Raw genomic sequence first — 20,402 nt, forward strand, 5'->3', positions numbered from 1 at the left:
CATATATTTTATTCAAAAATAAAAACATCATCGCTTTCTCAAAATCACATAAAGTCATATTATAACATCGACTGAGATAAAGAATAAAATAAAATATTAAAAACACGATGTATCTCGCTGCATTGCGCGAGTACTCTTCTAGTATATATATATATATATATATATATATATATATGGGTGGTTTATTTTGTAATCCATATCATTTGTACAGACCATAAAAACACTTTCAGCCATTGATTTAATAGATTGAGGGCTATGATTGATTGTGTGTATTTATGTCAATTAATTTTTTAATAAGATTATGAATTAAAGAAACAAGTTATTATGCAACTCTTTACATTCTTACAACTCTTACAACCAAATTAGGAACATCCATTTGATCATTAACGGTTACCATTTGATTGGTTGTAACTATCTTTAATCAAACAAAAATCCAAAAAAGAAAATTAAATAACATGAATGTTGCTAGAAAGGTTATAGGAATGTAAAGCGTACAGAAGGTTGGAAAGATAAAAGTGACCCGTATTCATGGAAACAAATGAAATTATACAAAGTACTCCAACGTGATCCACAATCCATAAAAATCTAAAATACGATTATTACAAAAATCTGAATTACGATTAATATATATTTACTGATAATGGTTTATTATTAGTATCCGGTGAAACTTGTTCATGATTTTTTTAAACTTGTTTATCTATTGAAGAACCTTGATGAAACCTCTTTCACCTAGTCTACACATCAGTTCATGATTTTTTCAAACTTGCTCATCTGTTGCAGAATCCTGATAAAGCTTGTTCATTTGTTGCAGTATCCTGATAAAACTTGTTCATTTGAAGAAAAAAATTGGATTTATCTGATTGTTTGATTTGAGTTTGTACAGTTTATACGAGTAGGGTGATTTGCAAAAAATCTTTCCCGTATATATATGATAGTAATCACATGAGAACCATAAAAAAGTTGTGAACCGTGAAAATCAATGTAAATCATTTATTACTTTTAATCAATGGACATGAAAGACAATGATATTTTTGAAATAACTTAAAAATTCATAGTTTATTATGGACTAAATTTGAAATTGCAAGGGCATTCTTGGGTTTTTAAATCCAATCAACGGGACTTCATTACTTTATAGGCGCTAGTTTCTGAAAGGGTCAAATCCATTAGCATATAAATCTGATTTTTAGATTTGGATTCAATTTGTGGCTCCTTTCATCCTTCTAATCTCGTTTTTCTTGATTTCATTATGGATTTTGGGTTTTCTTGGACTTAGAATCGATTTTTTGCTCATTTTTTGGAGAGTCTCTCTTCTGCTACTACATCGTCTTTAGGGGTGGATTGGGTTCCGTTTTTGTCTTCTTTTATATTCCCTTTGTTCAATTTTTGGTGATCCTTCCTGATTTTGTGCGAATTTGGGGTTTTATGTTCGAAAAGTCGTTGTGATCTGACCCTAGTCTACTGTGTTAGTTTTTTTCCTGGTTTGGCGTGGATGGTCCTTCCTAATTTTGGTTTCTAGTTGTGGATTTGAAGCTGCCATCATCTGGATCTGCAACCATGTTAAGGGAAACAAAGAGGGATCTGCAACGATGTTGAAGCCATAGAAACCATCGACATCCCTCTTTAAGAGCAAAAGTCTATTCACATATTTAAGGCCGTGTTTTGATTTCATGGGGGTGAAATAACATATAGACGAAATTTGTCTTTGATTTCATAAGGTGAAATGGCACATAGACGGAAATTGTGTGTTTGATTTCATGAGGTGAAATGACATATAGACGGAAATTGGATTTGATTTCATATGGTGAAATAACATATTTATGAACATTATGTTTGGATTTTTATAAGGTGAAAATAACATATTTATGAAAATATGTTTTATTTCTTGAGGTGAAATAGCATGGTGAGTATGTGTTTCATTTGATGAATCTATGTTACCAAAATAACGATTATGTTATTATTTCCATTAAAAACAACTTTGAATTAAAACCATATGATCAAAACCAAATTAAGGTCTAGATCGGTTCTCATGGTTTCTAACCTTTTTTTGGGTCACATGATTTAACATCTATATATGGGAGGGTTCAAATGAGAAGCCGAATTTTTTTGAGAAGACGAGAAAAAATGTCAACCGTTAGATGAGATTTTTCAATAGCCAAAATCTTAAAAGGAATATATATAAGCATAGGAAAAAATTGTGACTAATTTAAAGAACCTGAGAAAGTTGAGTTGACATTTTGAAACTTTTGTATAATTTAATCACTCTCACAAATACCAATCAATTGTTTTATCAAAAAATTTACCCTCTTTATTTTTTAAATAAAAATTAGATTACTCATTTTCTTTTCATTTAAATTATTTAAAATATAATCAGTATTTTATTTAATAAATTATAAAAAAAAAACGAGAGATTCATTATCTTTAATTTAAAATCCATGATGATATATACTTTTAAAGTAAATTACACTTTTGGTCATTGTGGTTGTCATTCACTCTCAACTCTCGAGCCTATTTCAAATAATTACATTTTTGGTCATTATGGTTCTACTTTGTTTTACTTTTGGTACTTCTAACTAACTCTGTTAACTCAGGGGCATCTTGGTCCTTTTTATAATTTTATTTGATTTGATTTGTCTATAACGAGTGAGAAATTGTTGAAATTGGTTATTATCATTCATCACCGTTTCAACCTCTATTGATGACACTTCTCTTGCAACTTCAATTGGTGCATCGAGATCACGTTCATCCTCAATTATCATGTTATGTAAAATAATATGTTAGGACTGAAAAATCAGTATTAATTGTATTCGTCTTGAAAGATTAATTTTAGTCTATAATTGTAAAGTCAGCGTGTTTGACTTTCTTAGACTAGTTTGTCTTTGACTTTGTTAGTTAGGTTGACCATATAAATATGGTTTAATCTTTGTAATTAGAGTAGAGGAGCTTAATTGTAATAATACATTGACAATTGAGAGTTGACTGAGCTTTACATGTATTGACTTTCTCTCTCAAGTGTTCTTGAGTTCTTACATGCAATATCTAAGAATCTGCCATGATTGATATGAAGATATGAAGATTGATCAGTGATTGTGGACAAACATAATATATGTAATCATTATGTCATGTAGCACGTATTTTTGCCAAAAAACGAGTAGGTCCTACTACAACTGCGAAACGCGATTGGAGGATGCCAAATGCACGTTCTACATCTTTTCTACATGCTTATTGTTGCATAGTGAAATATTTATTTTTTGCGACCGCGTGGTTCATGAATAGTTTGCACTAAGGTGGACCATTTTGGATATATGCTATCCGCCAAGTAATAACCCATATCATATTTTTTTTTCCTTGAATGAAGTAACGAGCGGAGGAACAATACCTTAAGCAAGATTGGAGAAAAGGTGAGAAGACTTGAACACATTGATATCATTGTCTGTGACTGGCATACCGAAATAAGCATTCCATATCCAAAGATCATAATTTGCGACAACTTCAAGAATAGTAGTTGGTGATCCATCACGACCCGTGTATTGCCCAGCCCAGGCAATTGGACAATTTTTCCATTTCCAGTGCATGCAATTTATGCTTCCCAACATTCATGGAAAACCTCTTTTTTCACCAATATAGAGAAGTCTTGCCACATCATTAGCAGTTTGTGATCTCAAATACTGCTCTGAAAATATTTCCACTATTGCTCGACATAAAATATTTTCATACTTTCAATTGCTATTAATGGTCTTATCTTAACATGCTTGTCGGTGGAATCTGTTGCTTGACCATATCCAAGCATACGAAACACATCTGTTATTTTCTCGAGAGGAGATAATCCAAGTCTACCAAAAATATCCCTCCGTTGTGCAAAATAGCGATCATGAGACTTAAGTTCATTAACAATACGAAGGAACAATGAGCGAGACATTCAAAATCTCCGGCAAAACATGGCATCATTGTACAACAGGGTTTCTGAAAAGTAATCATTAAACAACCTAGAATTCGTGCTTTCTCAATCACGACTTATGAACAAACGCCCAAGTACTGAGCCATCGTGGTTCACCCGATTATTTTGTTGATTCGAAATGTGTTGGATGAACAAGTTGTTATTAGTGATAGAATGAGATATTGGTTCTTCGTCTTCTTCAAAACTGGATATAATTTGCAAACTTCCATCGTCTGAAGAAGATTCAAAAATGAGAGAATGCAGTGTATTTTTGAAGTTAAAATTCATTTTGAGAGAAAACTTGTAAGATTAAGGAAAGTATGAAGATATGGTAGTTCTTTGTACTCAATATTGAGTGCATGTATGGTTAAAATAAAATCACATGGAAAAGAAATCTTTGATAAGAAAAGTCTTTCGCTTCTTGGCTAGATTGTAGATCCCAGATCAAGTCACAATCAATTTAGAACAGACTGATAAGCCATATGTATATTGAAATGCCACAAGTATTACAGTGTGTTCTTGATGCCACAATGATGCCCGATATTCTCTCTGAAAGATCTCAATAGATTATGATCAACTAACTACCAGAACTATTACAACACCCTTATTTACACCATAGATTACAAAGAAACCAACGCTAACTAGAAAGCAATATAAAACAGTTTTAAGCACAGGAACTTGAATACAACATTTTAAACTTAACAATCTCCCCCTTTGGATTCAAGTCCAAAAACAGAAATTCTTCAGATCTTCAGCATTGATCTTCAGAATTCTTTCAGAAGCTTTGACAATTTGAGATTTGATATTTCATAGTTTTCGAACAATCTCCCCCTTTATAATAAACTCTCGCTATACTTGTCTTTCTTCAAAACTTCAAAATTTTAACAATCTCCCCCTGTCATTAACAATTTTTTAAATATATTAGATTTTAAACTGTTATACAATTTTTTCTATTGATAGACTGTAATTGGAACCATAACTTATATTTATTCAAATTGTATTACTATGTAAAGACCAAGTGTAAGTTATATCGTCGTTAAAATCTCCTCTAACAAAACCACTGAAGCTTCAGAACCGTTAAAATTCACGGCTCCCACCGCATTGTACGGGTACACAACTAGTATCATATAAAAGCATTTTAAAACCTAACTTTTTTAAGTAATGTAATATATTCTACTTTAATAAAATTATCATTTTATGTCATAAGAAAGATCTTATATTTTGTTATCAAATTAGCACAAGTAATTTATTTTTGGAGTAAATTACGGATTTGATCCATATAATTTAAACAAAAATTATACTAACGTTTCTAAGTTCAAAAAAAATTGGATTTGATTTTGTGGTTGTCATTTTTGTATGACTATGGTCTTCTCTAAGGGGCAGTTTATCAAACACTTACCCAGGTAAGTGCTTATCGGCAAAACTCAACACTATCACTTGCTTAGCATATAAGATTTTAGTCCATCAAAACGATATCGTATCAACAATTTACCCGGTAAGCGCTAATCGTGATATCTCGTGCTCAATTACCGGGTAAGACTCTTGGTCATTGTTTTTCCTCTTATCGGGTAAGATTATTGGTTCTTGCATATTCATCCGGTAAGGTAATGTGACTTGGTAAGCGCTTACCCCGATAAGTGATTGGTAAACGGGCCCGAACTTTATTAATCATGACTCCATTAACCCCAGGAGTATTCGAGTTTTTTTTCCCCTTTTCTCTTGTTTTGTATTAATCAGAAAAATATTGTACTATATTTACAAAATTTTAGGGTAAATTACATTTTTGTCCTTGTGGTTGGTGAAAGTTGCTTTTGTTCGTTCTTGTAGTTTTGAAATTACGATTTTTATCTCTATTGTTTATAATTTATTGTTGTTTTCGTTCTTATAATTTAAAACTTATTTCAAATTTTCTCCACATGATTTAATTTTTTTTTGTTATCTTAGGGGCTGTTTAGTGTTTACCCAAATGTTTACCCAGTATGTGTTTACCTATAGGAGTCAACACTTTAATTTACATTGATGCGTAAGATTTTAGTACATCAAAACGTATCGAATGCAACAATTTACCGGGTAAGCACTTACTTGGGTAAGAGTCGTCATTTTCACTTATCGAGTAAGATTCTCCATCCTTCTTATTGCTTTTACCCGGTAAGATTCTTGACCATTGTCATGTTCATCCGATGAGAAAGTTTATACAGTAAGCACTTACCAAGCAAGCGTTTGGTAAACGGCTCCTTAGTCTCTCATACTTAAAGGTAGGAATCAAGTCCAGGGACAAAATTATCAATAAATTGTAAATCATAAGAATGAAAACCATAACTTCAAAACCACAAAGACGAAATAGGCAATTTTTCATAAACCAGGGATAAAAAATCATAATTTACTCTATTTTTGTCATAGAATATATTATTTTTAATTAAATTATTTAAGGAAATTGACCAAAATAGCCATTACTCTCAAATAAATTGGTTGCGTAGGCTCCTAGTCAATCCTCTACCTGATTACCCAAATATTATTATGTCTGCAAGTCCCACGTCCGTCACTTGCAGATCCAGCTAAAAGACAATTTTTTTATCATATTTGATTCTGGTCTGCAATTGCGAAAATTGGGTCCATAATTGTGATGGTCAGGTTTGCAATTGCGAGAGCCAGGTCTACAATTTGATTTTTTTTTTGTCTTTTAGTTAGGTACGTAATTTGAGGCATGAAACTTATGATTATAGTGATATTTATATAAATTAGAGAGAAAATAACTAAAGAACAACTAGAAGGGTACTCGCACGATGCAGTGAGATATATCTCGACTTTCATGTTTCGTTTTATTCTGTCTCCATCGATGCTATAATACGATTTTATGTGATACTGAAAAAACGATAATGTTTTTATTTTTTGAATAAAATATAAATTTAAAGGTATCCCAAAAGTTTGAAAAAAATGTATCAATTTTAGTATCAAATTTAATATTTAAAAGTTCTTGTTTTTTTGTGTAATTTATTTAATTCAATTTTTTATTATAATTTAATTTAGACTTAATAATGGAGTCATTTATTTTTGATTTATAAATGTCATTCTTTTATAAAGATAATAATTAGTATTTTGTTAGATTTCAGTGATGATCCTAAATATATTTTAAATTTTTATATTTAAAATTAGATACCTATGCAATATTTAATTATGTTTATCTATAGTTAGTTATACAAATTCAAACATGGAGCTTTAATAAGTTGTACATACGCACACTTTATTTGTAGTATTGAATTTTAAGTAATATACATCAATAAACAATACTTAAAACATAAAAAATGATTTTTAAGAATTTTTGTCAAATGCTTTATAATATAATAGGAGAATACTCACACATTGCAGCGAGATAAATCTCGATTTTAATGTTTAATTTTTATTATTTGTCTCTATCAGGATAATACGATTTTATGTGGTTTTAAGAAAACAATGATGTTTTTATTTTTGAATGAAATATAAATTTGAATATAGAATAAAAATTTGAAAACAAAACAAATCGATATTAGTATCAAATTAACTATTTAATAGTTTTCGTTTTTTTGTTGTAAATTCTTTAATTCAATTTTTTTATTATAATTTAATTTAGATTTAATAACAAAATAATTTATTTTTGGTTTAACAATATAACTTTTTATAAAGATAATAATTAAACATTATGTTAGAACTTAATGATTATCTTAATTATATTTTTGATTTTTTATATTTAAAATTGATGTTTATTCTATATTTAACTATGTTTATCTGCAGTTAATTACACGAATTTAAAAATGGAGCTTCAATAAGTTGTATTTACACAAAATTACTTGTAATCTTGAATTCTAAGTAATATGCATAAATAAACAGTACTTCATACATAATTTTTTTTTAAAGAATTTTTATTAAATAATTTATAATATAGTAAAAATATAGATTTATATAAAAAGAAAGGAATATTTTGACCCATTTTCTTTACATCTATTTTTCAAAGGCTTTACTTGTTTGCATGGAAATCATCATTGATCGTATTTCATGTGAAAACAAGGTTTTTCCAATAAAAGCAAATCATATGTGTCACGTCAAAACATCCGGTCACGGCGAAAAACACTTACAAAATCTTACGGACCAATGAAACATCTCCAACAAGGCATAGACATCCACGTCATCAAGTTATTTTAGGAGTATATATGAAGCTGTCACGGAACAAATAGAGCCAGCTGTCACTTTATCCCTCGACGAATCCCCCACAAGATATCGCAAAGCCCCACCCTCTTTCCCAACCGCCAAGGCAAAAATCGTAATCGGAACTCTGCAAAAATCTCCTTAAAAAGCTCCGGAATATTTTTTCCGACGAGATTCCTCTCCGTTTACCGTCAAAGATTCATCGTGAAATTCTTGAAGATTCACTTGAATACGTTGTGGAAGCGTTCTATATATCGATGTTGTGACGCTTTTTCTGTAAGTGAAATCATTATTCTCTAGGGTTTTATTCCGTAAAGCAGTTCGTACACATTCAGGTTGTTTAATATTTGTTCGTATTTGAGGTTAATTTTTATAGTTGACGTTTATTTTTGTTGACATTAATTGTTTGTTGTATCGGTGGTTATTGGTTAATCAATCATATATGTTTGTAAGGAATCATTAATTTTCTTGTTGGATAATTCGAGCTTAAACATTACTTGAATCAATTAGATCAACTTCCCCTAAGTTCGTTGGGTTTTGGGAGACTGGGGTTTATCAGGAAACATGTTTGCTTGGATTGTAGAATGTTGAGTTTCCTATTTGGATTTTTTTTTTCTTGTAAGGAATACGTGGTTCCCAATTAGGGTGTGCAGGTGGGTTGGTTACCTCGTTTGCTTTTTCCCCCCTTTTCTCTTTCATAGTTTCATTTGTATAAAATTCCTTAAATATTGGGACTGAGAACAAATTAATGGCTAGTGCTTGTTACATGCACTCCTGTTGTTTAAGGGAAATGTGTTATGTGTCACCGCCTCCACCCTTAATATGTCAAATATATAGCTGTTTTGAAAATATTGAGTTTTATGCTCCTGGAAGATAATTATGATTTACACTGCAAGTTTGCAACGTGGAGTGATGGAGTTGAATGTTTGAACCATATACTTATTGTCAATTAGATGACCCTGGTGATTATAAATCTGATCTTTTGATTAATAGTTGAAGTATGGATGTAACAGAAGTACATGACTCCCACCATGGTAACAAAAAGAATATGTAGTTATCCACATATCTTTCAAATGTTGAACTTTCTAGCTTATGACATATTTATTGGTATCCAATTTATGGTGCCTAAGGCAATAAATTGCATTGAAGTTCGGTTGGAAATACATTTTCCATGGCCATTGTTGCAAGATGTATATGCTTTTCAGCCTTCTCCATAACAATTGCTTTTGTTACTTTTGCTAGTGTTCATAACTAATGACTTGAAAGATATGGTATAATTCTGCCTTCTGCAGTTTCAAAGGCTGAACCCACCAGTTTAGCACACTGAAGTTAGAAGTGATTCTCATTTTCCTCGTCATCTCGAGATTCATCTGTCCTTTTCTATATTGTGCATCTCATTCATTTACTTATCTGGTTCTCATCAAAGTGTGGTTTAAAGTTTAAACATGCCGATTTGTATTAGGTTTGTCATAAAAGTTTGCTATATGCCAAAGATATTGTCAGTGAGGCATGGAAACAGAGCTAATGATGTTTCTTGTTTGTAGTTTGACATGAAATCATGTTTCTATTCTCTCTTACCAGGAATCCCGCTCATCCTCAATTAGAACATTCAGTTTTTCTAATAAATCTGTTACTTTAGCATTCACCACGTGTTGCCATTCACATACCTTATCATCCTTGTTTTAATAGTGTGAAATCTTTGCAGGTTTCCTTGTCTTGGTGTTGTCGACTTCGTCATCTTATTTCAAGCAGCCTATCCTCATATACCAAGACAACCTTATTGGTTTACAAAGATCACTCAAAGGCCCTAACATGAGTCAGACCTGATAAATTTCAACATCGATGTGTTCTTGATTAATGCAACATAAGATTCAAGTTCAGCATGGTTGTATTCAATATATAGCTGATCTCCTATATGCCTTAAGCTTCATTGACATAATTGTGGGATTTATTTTCACATTCCTTGATATAGTGCTACCATTTGTTGTCATAGTAGAAGAGACGTCATCAAATGTTTCCGATAGGATGGAGAGTAGTACTTCTTTTTCTATTTCTCGTTCTCAGTTTGGCAGAGTCCTCGAGCAGACCATGGTCAACGTGGCCAAGCAACCTTGGTGCTGAACAAACTTTTCTTTACAGCTGGACAATCTTCAGTGCAAGCATTTGTGTACTTGTTGCTCTTTTTCTTTCCACATATCTTATCTTTGAGCATTTAGCTGCTTACAATCAGCCTGAGGTTTGATATTTCATATATCTTTCAAACTCCGGATTTTCCTTTTTATATCAATTATTTCTATTTTCTACAGTCGGTGCTTTGTCTAACATGATGTTCTCTTTAAACCTTCTTCATCCTGTAATAACATTTATCACACGAGTTATGTTAACATGATCTTGTTATTTGTTATCATCTCCAGCTGATGGCAGTGAGAATTAATTTGATTTCAGGAGCAGAAGTTCTTAATCGGAATTGTTCTGATGGTTCCTGTTTATGCATTGGAATCGGTACGAAGATCTCACTCTATATTTTCTGTTCTCTTTGTTGGTGCTTGTGTTTGTATTTGTAGGTTTACTTATTTACCAAGACACTAGACAGTACTTTGAGTAATATTGCTACATTGTGAGTGGTTATAATAACGTAAAGGAAGCTTAGTCGATGAGACAAGTTGAAGTCATTGATGAAAGAGAATGTTGAGACAAGTTGAAGTCATTTTACGAAACATGAATACTCACACACACACACACACACATATATATATATATATATATAGTCTACATATACGCATCACGTGTGTGTGTGATTGTATGTATGTATGCATGTATATGCGTATCATTATATATATGTTGTCTTGATAAAGAATAAAGCTCATATATCACTATTCTGTGGTATATGTTAGTATATATCAGATAATATAAAAAAGCAATGGATGGGACCAGTCATTGGCAAGTCAACCTAAGAAACATCTTTTTTCTGCTCTTTGAAATCTGCCTTGGGCTATTGAGTAATTTAAAAAACTGTGTATGTGTGCTCCGATGATTTATGTTTGATTGGAAACTTTTGAATCGGAATGTTTTAATTATTTAGTAAAAAAATTATTCCCTATCTATATTCAGTTTAGATAGGTCATATGAGTCCTTATATGCTTCATTCATCCATCCCAAAATAAAATACGTTTGACTTGGTACATAGTTTAATAAAAAAGCTTGTCTATTGACTGAATGTCTACCCCCCCCCCCCTAAATTAGGACAAAATAAAGAAAACTTGTGGACCATAATTAAGTTACTGATTTTGATTAATGATTATTAAGGGGCAAAAATGTTGATTAGTGTTAAGAACTTACCAAAAAAGGAAATGTTGCATTTTTTGTCTAAAGGCTAACCAGAGTGGTAAGGTTGTATTTCTTAGGACGGAGAGGATGTATAGGAAGGGCATTGGTATGCATTGGTAGACACACTAATTAAAACTTGAGTGCTGCCAGAAAGCAACACAAAAAATGTTAGACAGATGGACCGTGGTTGTGATCTAGATGTTACTGTACATGTTAACAAATATTTTTTGTAGGTCCTAACTGAACTATATATTTGAATAATAGGATAATCCATATAGTCTAAAAGGGGCCATCTTCCTATGCCTCTCCCTTGCAAGATATGAAGAAAAAGAAAATGAGAAAGAAAAAGTATGTAGAGATGGAAAATGTTGGCATATGAGCGTATCATTAGGTAACATCAATCTTTTGTGGAATCCTTTAATGCTTTAGATGTTTCTGGATAAGTATTTTAAATTTTGGAGAAGCAATATTGACGATCATAACTTCAGAATCACAAGTATTTGGATAGGAGTTATGTAATTTGTTCAAGAGATACTTCTTGTGCCACATTATGAAGAAGTTTCTACACTTCCTGTCACATTAATTTGTTTAGATTTCAGACATACTTTAGAATTAGAAATACTTCTAGTATGCCCTCCTAAACATTTGTTGAAATATTCTCTATATCATCTGTGCTTTTCTTTTTGTAGAGATTGATGATAACTCATAAAACGGATTCTGCTTACAAACTGTTTTCTCTTGGTTTTAGTCCTTTTGCATTTGTTTGCAACTGATTTTCCATTCAATCAGTCATTCAGTGAACAAGTCTAACTTTCAGTTTTCCAAATTATACAGTTTTTGTCACTATTGGATGCAGATGCTGCATTCAACTATGAAATAATCAGGGACTGGTATGAAGCTTTTGCCCTATATTGCTTCGGGAGATATCTAATAGCCTGCTTAGGTATGTTCCTGAAGGTCCTTATGATGGTTGTTTGTGTTTCTGAAGGTCCTCTGCAGGGTGTCCAAATTTTATGAAGCAAAATGATAGATTGTAGTTCTATGTGTGTTTTTTTTGTCTTGCTTGTACGTAAAGGTGTTTCTTTTTTGGGTTGACAACTTTTGATAATGTTCATACCGGTTCTGTTTTAAGGCTTTTAGTGCACCTTATGTTTGGCATTAGCCACTGAAGAATACTCTACACTTTTATGAAGCTCTCTAATAATTGCCGTTCTACTTTCTAGTTTAAGTTGTTTGGTGATGGATGATCGACTTAATATTGAAAACATGGTAATGTGGTACATACCTCCAATTCATCCATCATGGCAGCAACGTTAATTCTAGCTGTCTACTAGCTTTGTAGTAAAGCACATGATTACCTAGCTTGGAATTTGGTTGGTTAAGGATCAAAATCTTCATAATTTATTTTGTATACTATACTTAGGGGCCATCTACCACACGGTTATCGGATAAGCGCTTACCAGATCACTTATCTTACCAGGTGAGCACGGCTAGGACCATGAATCTTACCCAGTTAGAGGCATGGCAAGGACCATGAATCTTCCTTGGTAATAAGGTAAGTGAGGGTGGTGACTCTTGCCGATAAACGCTTACCCGGTAAGCGTTTGGTAAATGGCCCCTTAGTTGACTACTATCTGAAGATGTTGTAGGTAGTAAATTTGCTTAGGCAGTATTCCATCAACTAATTGCCGTGGGTGGTATTTCTGTAAAATATTCTTTATGCATCTATTTGATACAAAATTGTTCCATAGGATCTTTATTTTTATCTGCCCACAATAAGAGGCGTGTATTGGGGATGATGTTATGGTTATAGAAGGGAACATTAGAAAATTTACACTTTTTAGCTAGTGGTATGTTCATAAATCTCTCTGACATTATAAGTATGCACATAAATCTTTGTGACATTATAAGTATGCCTAATGAACAGTCATTTGTATTTTCTTGTGAGGTGAAGCATGAACCATTCCTTTGCATCACTGAATGAATGTATTGCATATATGAAGTATTTATTTTGAATGCTGCAATATGGTGAACAAAATGATCTACAAAGCATAATACTCTATTTGTTTTGTCCAACAAAATGTCTAGGGTGGTGTGTCCATGTAACTAGTATGCTACATGTATATTAAACATGCTATAAATATGAATATGAAAAATCATATATCAACTGTTTATCAGAATAATTTAACAAATATGAAACTGTACTAATGGTTATAAGTATAAGAAAACATAACGGTTTAAAAGTAACAGTTGAGAACTATCCCATGCGAAAAAAAAATATGAATTATTTCAGTTGTTTTATGATGTTTAATATCACATTTCCATTTGTACTCACTATGCTTAACATAGATGAGTATGCATGGAACTTAGCTTTGATATATGTTAATAGCTTTCAATTATGTTATGATGTTTAATTATTTCTATTAACAAAGGAACAATTTTGAAGTTAGGTTTGATATATTTTCATGAATGAGTTGCAAATGATTTTCTTTTTGAAATGTATGTCTTTAAGGATTTTATTTCCAAAATAATGAAGTCCATCTATTATGTACCAATGTGTTAAATTTGCTTTGATACATTTAATGTAGTGTATATAAGTTCACTTGAATCAAGAATCTTTCTTACAGAAGTTGTAATTTCTTCTAACCACTTAGTCGAAGATTCAACCTTTCTGTTTTTACTTTGTAATAGAAATAATAAAAATGTACAGCAGCTATTGTTCTGAAATTACCAATTTTGAACCCTTAAATAGTTTATGTCTAAGATGTGAACAAGAACACTCAACATTTGGCCTCTCATGTTGTTATCTGTTAGGCTCTCATTTTATTTTATGGTCTCTGTGTTACCTCCCTTTATTCCAGAGGCATTTATGCAATCCTTTGTCTTATAGTAGTGATCCTTATTCTTGTGAACTTTTATCTTTCATATTTCATGTATCTTTTGTTACCTGCTTCTGACCAAGACTATGCTGATTGAAGGTGGAGAGGATAGTACTATTGAGTTCATGGAAAGTAAAAGTATTATCAGCTACAGCATACCCCTTATAGAAGAATCATATGCTTACGGAATTGTGGAACACCCTTTCCCGCTGAGTTGCTTACTTAAGGAGTGGTATCTTGGTCCCGACTTTTATCAGGCTGTAAAAATTGGCATTGTGCAATATGTATGGACTTCTGTATATGTCAATATATTTCTAATAGCGCATTTCCTCATTGTCATATCTTCATCTGATCAAAGTTGCCTGATTCCAGATGATACTGAAGCTTATCTGTGCACCATTAGCAATGTTTTTTCAGTATCTTGGTGTTTATGGGGAAGGGAAGTTCGAGCGGGGATATGCGTAAGATACTTCTATATTAGCTTAAACTTTTATCTTCAGCTGATCTTGTTATTGGTGATTCACTAATGCCCACCATTATGGATCTTTTTATTGGATAATTTTTTTTTCTAATTTAGTACAATTAGGATGCAAATATATTTTTGGTGTTTGAGCTTACCCCAAGTGGTTTTTGGTATGGCTCTGCTATTTTTTGTAATGACATTCGTATTACTTGTCTGCAGCTACCCATACTTGGCGGTGGTTCTTAACTTCAGCCAGAGCTGGGCCTTGTATTGCCTTGTGCAGTTCTATTCAGTAACCAAGGATAAGCTAGCACCAATCAAACCTTTGGCCAAGTTCTTGACGTTTAAGTCGATAGTATTCCTGACATGGTGGCAAGGTGTTGCTGTTGCATTTCTTTTTTCTATGGGAGCCTTTAAAGGATCTTTGGCCCAGGAGCTAAAAACACGTATACAAGATTATATAATCTGCATTGAGGTGCGTTCTGTTTCATTTGATTGTTGCTCATTGTCTTTTTATCTGACGCCAAAACATTAGCATTTAGGCTATATCTCATTGCTGCTTATGCATGTGATAGGACTGTTTCGGATTGTCATCTGAAATAGCAGATTGTCAACTTTATATCCTTAAACCTTTTCTCATAGTTATGTCAAACCAGAGTCATAATTGCTTAACCAACTACAGCTTCTGTTGGAAACTAGTTTACAGTTGAACTGATATTTTAATGTTCCTATCATCAGATTTTGGAACCATCCATATATAGAAAAGAAATTGGAAGAGAATAGAATAGAATGACATCTGTTATGTCAATGACACCAAAAGGATATTAAATGAATGGGAACTGAGATATGGATGGAATGAAGTCTTTTCTTCTAGATGGTACAGTCAATAGTTTCTTAGGGTTTCAAACTGAAGTCCATAACCGAGGGGAACCCGTATAACTAATATGTACATCGTGGACTTGTGGGCCAATGATAAAATACAAACTGAAACCCTGGATATAAATGTGACTATATACACATAAAACTGTCAAGGCAGGAAGTACAACTAACAACACCCGTAAAGAATCTTGTAGAGGACAAACTAACTCGTCAATCCCAATTCTGCTTCTTCATGATCCATTCCGAAGGCAAGTCCTGATCACATTGAAGTTACATGAAGGATCCCATTTCATTACTACTACTACTACTACAAGCACTAATATTTACCTATATGGATATCTAATGATGCCATCCTTTTTGAAAATCTGTCCATTCTTGCAGATGAACAAAAGTGTGACAACTACATCCTATCTTTGTAGAACTCCGTTAGAATTACTTGTTATGTGGCGCCATGTTCTAAACATATGACATTTAAAGTAATTGTCAATAGTCAAACAAACATTCAAAATAGGAGTATGCTTGTCTTGTGCCTCTTTCTTCAGTATCCAATATATAGCATTTCGCTCCTTCTCTATTTATAGCAAATTTCATTTCATTTTTGCAACATTCTTGAAAGTCCAGGGGTTATCCACAAATTCCTGAACTTTTAGGTGCTGTTTGGTTTGCAGAATTCAAAAGGAATTGGAATGATCAATTCCTTTGACCAAATTCCCATTCCTTTGTTTGAATTCCATAAATTGATGAATCCGTAATTCGTTGGCATAAGTGAAGGAATTGAATTCCATCCTCTTGTATCCAGTTTAACCAACATCGCTTACCCCTTGCTCCACCACAACCATGCTACTATTGCCACTGTTACACCCCTAACTCCCCACTACCATACTGTGGAGTCCACCCAACCCCAATCCACCAGTGATCACCAATCCACTATTGTTGTCAGTCACACCCACCCACCCCCGCCGCCGACCACCATGCCACCACTGTTGTCGTCAAATTCCATTCTAGTTCCTTCAAAGTCAAACTCCTTTGATGGATTCCAATTCCACCAAATTCCGTTATGGGAACCAAACGCCCCCTTCATATGAAGACACTGTAGTGTTGTTCTGCTAATTTCTCAAAAAACGGTTATTTTCTGTACATTCCAGCCTTCTAGGACTTGGACGTTACTCTTCAAGTTCGTTGACTAAATTGTCGTTTTTACAAGTTCTAGAAATAAATCGTTATACGTCTTTCAGTTCAGGGACTTATTCGGTAGACCAGATGTCTAATGTTGTTTCACCTAGATAACTATTTGGGTTGGTGCAAGTGGGATGAATGGAGTGTGCTTTGGAATGGACACATCTTTTTGCTTGCGGGTCTGGTTTATATATGCCCGTTACATGTGGGTCTATCTATCATGTCGGTCTTTTTCCTAGTAAGAGACACATCTTTTTGCCTGCTTTCTACCTTTGGGGTAGACAGGTTTGCATACATCCGACACCCCACCACACCTCTGGGTGGGACATACTAAGCTTATTTGGATTGGTTTAACTATGTACTGAGATTGTGAAACAGATGGGTATTGCTGCTGTGGTGCACTTGTATGTTTACCCAGCAGTACCTTACAAACGTGGAGAGCGGTGTGTGCGTGATGTCTCCGTGATGAGTGACTATGCGTCATTAGGAGCACCAGCGGATCCAGAAGAGGTTCGAGACTCTGAGAGAACCCCCAAATTGCGCCTTGGTTGCCATGATGAGAGACCAAAGCGTCCCAAGTTACATCAAAGTTTTCGTGATGTGGTCATTGGAAGTGGTGAAATTGTGAGTTATTTCCTTGGTTACTGCTTTGAATCAATCTCTTCTGGTTCTAATAAATTTTGCTCCTTACAGATTGTTGACGACATGAAGTTCACAGTTTCCCACGTTGTAGAACCAGTCGAAAGGGGGATAGCAAAGATAAACAGAACGTTTCATGAGATTTCAGAAAATGTAAAACGACACGAAGAGAGAAGAAGAGGCCCGAAGGATGACAGTTATTTAATTCCTTTGAATCCATGGACCAATGAATTTTCCCTAGTTCATGAAGACATAGAAAAAGGCAGTCTCAGTGATAGCAATCTGTCTAACGGGAGGCGGCAACGTCAAGTATCAAAGACCCCAAACAGCTAGTTCATTAACATTGTTAACATGTGAGACATCGAAACTGATTCCCTATTCATATAAATGTGTATATATATATAGAGAGAGAGAATAGAGGAAAGTTCCGTTAGAAACTCAAGACTGAGTAGGAACTCGGAAACCGCCTATTGTGTGCGATGTGTCCATATTCAAGATAAATATTCTTCATGAATAACACATACTTGGTGAATATTGAAGTATTATTCATTATGAATCGCACATTCATGATGAATATGGACGTATTATTCATCATGATTCACACATTCATGACGAATAATACATCCATATTCACGATGAATATGCAACTGGTCACGCTGTGGGTGGTTCCCGGGTTCGTAATCAGTTTTAGGTTCCTAATGGAACCTATCACTATATATATTATAGCCTATATAAGGTTAGGATAGGGCTGCCAACAACAAAAACTTGTTATCCCATGTTTTTGCATCATTATACTGGAATAGGAATCGAGTGTGTTTGGTGTGACATTAGACTAGAATAGGAATCAAGTGGGACAAAATAAGGTAGATGGGATAATATTATTAAATTACTAAACTACCACTCGCCTGGTTAATCTTATTCAGTCTTATTCAGTCATGTCGGCATACTAAATGCAATTTTTATGTGATTTGAATGTTCTTTCTTCGTTTATTTAACTTGTAACGACATCTTCCTAACTTTTCAGGACAATCTTATATTCTTGATTGACAGCCATTGTACAAGTACGTTGAGAATACTTGCAAGCAGATATAGAAATCGTTCGAACACTGGATATATGGTCGCAGCTGATTATAGAGGTAGTACTACTAACCATTGATCTTGATACATGTATTCGTGGTGCAGATTATTCGGTTGTAAAACAGAAGGTTGTATATATCTAATGTCAATGAACTTAGAATCACTATGTGTGGGGAGTTGCTTTACTCTCTGGAAGTAAGGTGATGTCTGGTCTGTGTACATATTTGTGCTCTTTGAGGGGGGCTGGGAACCGCAAGAATTTAAAAGTCGTCCATTAAATGGGATGAAGAAAATTTTCCCATTTTGATCTAGAAAAATGAGGGTTTTTGTTTGGTGAATTTTTCTAGTGCCGTTTACCAAACGCTTATCCGGGTAAGTGCTTACCAAGTCGTCGATTCTTACCCGGTAAGAGCGAAGGCAAGAATCGAGAGTTTTACCGGGTAAGTGAGGACGAAGACTCTTACCATGGTTAGCACTTACCGGGATAAATTGTTGCATATGATGCGTTTTAGTGAATAAAATCTTACCCGATAAATAAGCGATAGTATTGAATTTTACCGGTAAGTGTTTAGGGGCCGTTTACAGAACATTTATCCAATAAACGCTTATTGGTAAAATTCAACACTATCACTTTCTTACCCGGTAAGATTATAGTCCACCAAAACGGCATTGGATACAACAATTTACCTGATAAGTGCTAACCATGGTAGGAGTCTTCTTCCTCACTTACCGGATAAGACTCATTTCTTGGCTCGTTCTTATCGGGTAAGATTCTTGGTCCTTGCCATATTTTTTGGGTAAGGTATGTGACTTGGTAAACACTTACCCGGGTAAGTGTTTGGTAAACAACATCTGTTCGATTCCAAAGTTTCCAACTTCCAAGGCCAAAGTCCAAAACACTCTTGAGAATAACATGCTCGATTAAGAATCTGTTAGATCCCACAAATTTTGCTCGACACACAGTCGACTGCTGTGCTGGTGTGGTTTTAATTGTTTGAATTGAATCACTTGATATGTATTGGGCATGTAATATTTTAAGTTGTATTTATTTTATGAGCATACTTTTTACTGTTATACATCGTTATAACTGCTATTTCAAATCAAGGTCTCGATCGCTATTTTTACTATTGATCGCCTTAACTGCTTAGTACCCGTTAAACGTTTACCGGGTAAAAGACACAACAATCGATTTTGATGGGCGAAAATGTTTCCCGACAAGGTAAGTGGGGTGATGACTTTTGCAGGCAAATACTTACCCAATAAGTATTTGGTAAACAACCTCTAAGGGACTTCAAATATTTTGATATCTTGTTCGTTCTGAAAGCACATCTTATTCCATCTTTTATAAAATTCTTTCTAAAAAGGAACCACTTAATTGCACAAAAGAAAAAAATCACATCCCATCTCTTCAAATATTACATCCAAGTAGGATATACTAGATTTTGTCGGTTTGTTTTGGTTATTGCAGTCAAAATACAAAATATCGGTCATAACCGATATTCGATATTTCGGTTCAAAATAGCGGTTAATATAATATTTCTTAGAATTATATATATATATATATATATATATATATTATGTATGCATCTATAAACATATCATATGTATTAATTAGAGTTTAGAAATATAATTTGAAAATTAAAACATCACATAAACATGTTTTACAAAACAAAATACGAAAAGTGTTTAAAAACGAGCTAATCGCAAGCAAGCAATAAGTTCGATATCTGAGTCAATATCATCTAATACGTTGACTGGTTGACCAAATAAAGAAGCCATACCGTGAAGATGAAGGAGAATGAGAAGAGAAATAAGCGTGAACTGTGAAAGAACCAAGAAGAGAAGAAAC

At 33.5% G+C, this 20,402-nt stretch overlaps 1 protein-coding gene across 6 annotated transcripts; it reads left to right on the plus strand.

Annotated features, from left to right (window-relative positions):
- The first annotated feature begins 8,206 nt into the window (after positions 1-8,206).
- Positions 8,207-18,716, plus strand: LOC112511165 (protein LAZ1 homolog 1-like). 6 transcript variants are annotated; one of them, XM_025116651.1, is made up of 10 exons: positions 8,207-8,389; positions 9,356-10,349; positions 10,559-10,615; positions 12,275-12,383; positions 14,419-14,603; positions 14,692-14,780; positions 15,002-15,257; positions 17,216-17,461; positions 17,531-17,829; positions 18,501-18,716. In XM_025116651.1, the coding sequence occupies exons 2-9, from the start codon at positions 10,125-10,127 to the stop codon at positions 17,807-17,809; spliced, it is 1,446 nt and encodes a 481-aa protein (XP_024972419.1). In that variant the 5' UTR covers positions 8,207-8,389; positions 9,356-10,124; the 3' UTR covers positions 17,810-17,829; positions 18,501-18,716. The 6 variants fall into 6 exon arrangements, with proteins under 6 accessions (XP_024972419.1, XP_024972417.1, XP_024972420.1 ...); XM_025116649.1 differs by having other exon boundaries at positions 9,819-10,349; XM_025116652.1 differs by having other exon boundaries at positions 9,819-10,280.
- Positions 18,717-20,402: the final 1,686 nt, after the last annotated feature.

The sequence above is a fragment of the Cynara cardunculus genome (genome assembly GCF_001531365.2).
Source record: "Cynara cardunculus var. scolymus isolate 2C chromosome LG 4, CcrdV1, whole genome shotgun sequence".
In the NCBI taxonomy this organism is placed as follows: domain Eukaryota; kingdom Viridiplantae; phylum Streptophyta; class Magnoliopsida; order Asterales; family Asteraceae; genus Cynara; species Cynara cardunculus.

Bases quoted from the DNA above. Each gene is read 5' to 3' on its own strand.
- LOC112511165 (XM_025116650.1), top strand. From the start codon at position 10,125: ATGTTTCCGATAGGATGGAGAGTAGTACTTCTTTTTCTATTTCTCGTT. The intron at 10,350-10,558 runs GTTTGATATTTC...ATTTGATTTCAG, and splicing joins CTGCTTACAATCAGCCTGAG to GAGCAGAAGTTCTTAATCGG. The intron at 17,462-17,530 runs GTGAGTTATTTC...TGCTCCTTACAG, and splicing joins TCATTGGAAGTGGTGAAATT to ATTGTTGACGACATGAAGTT.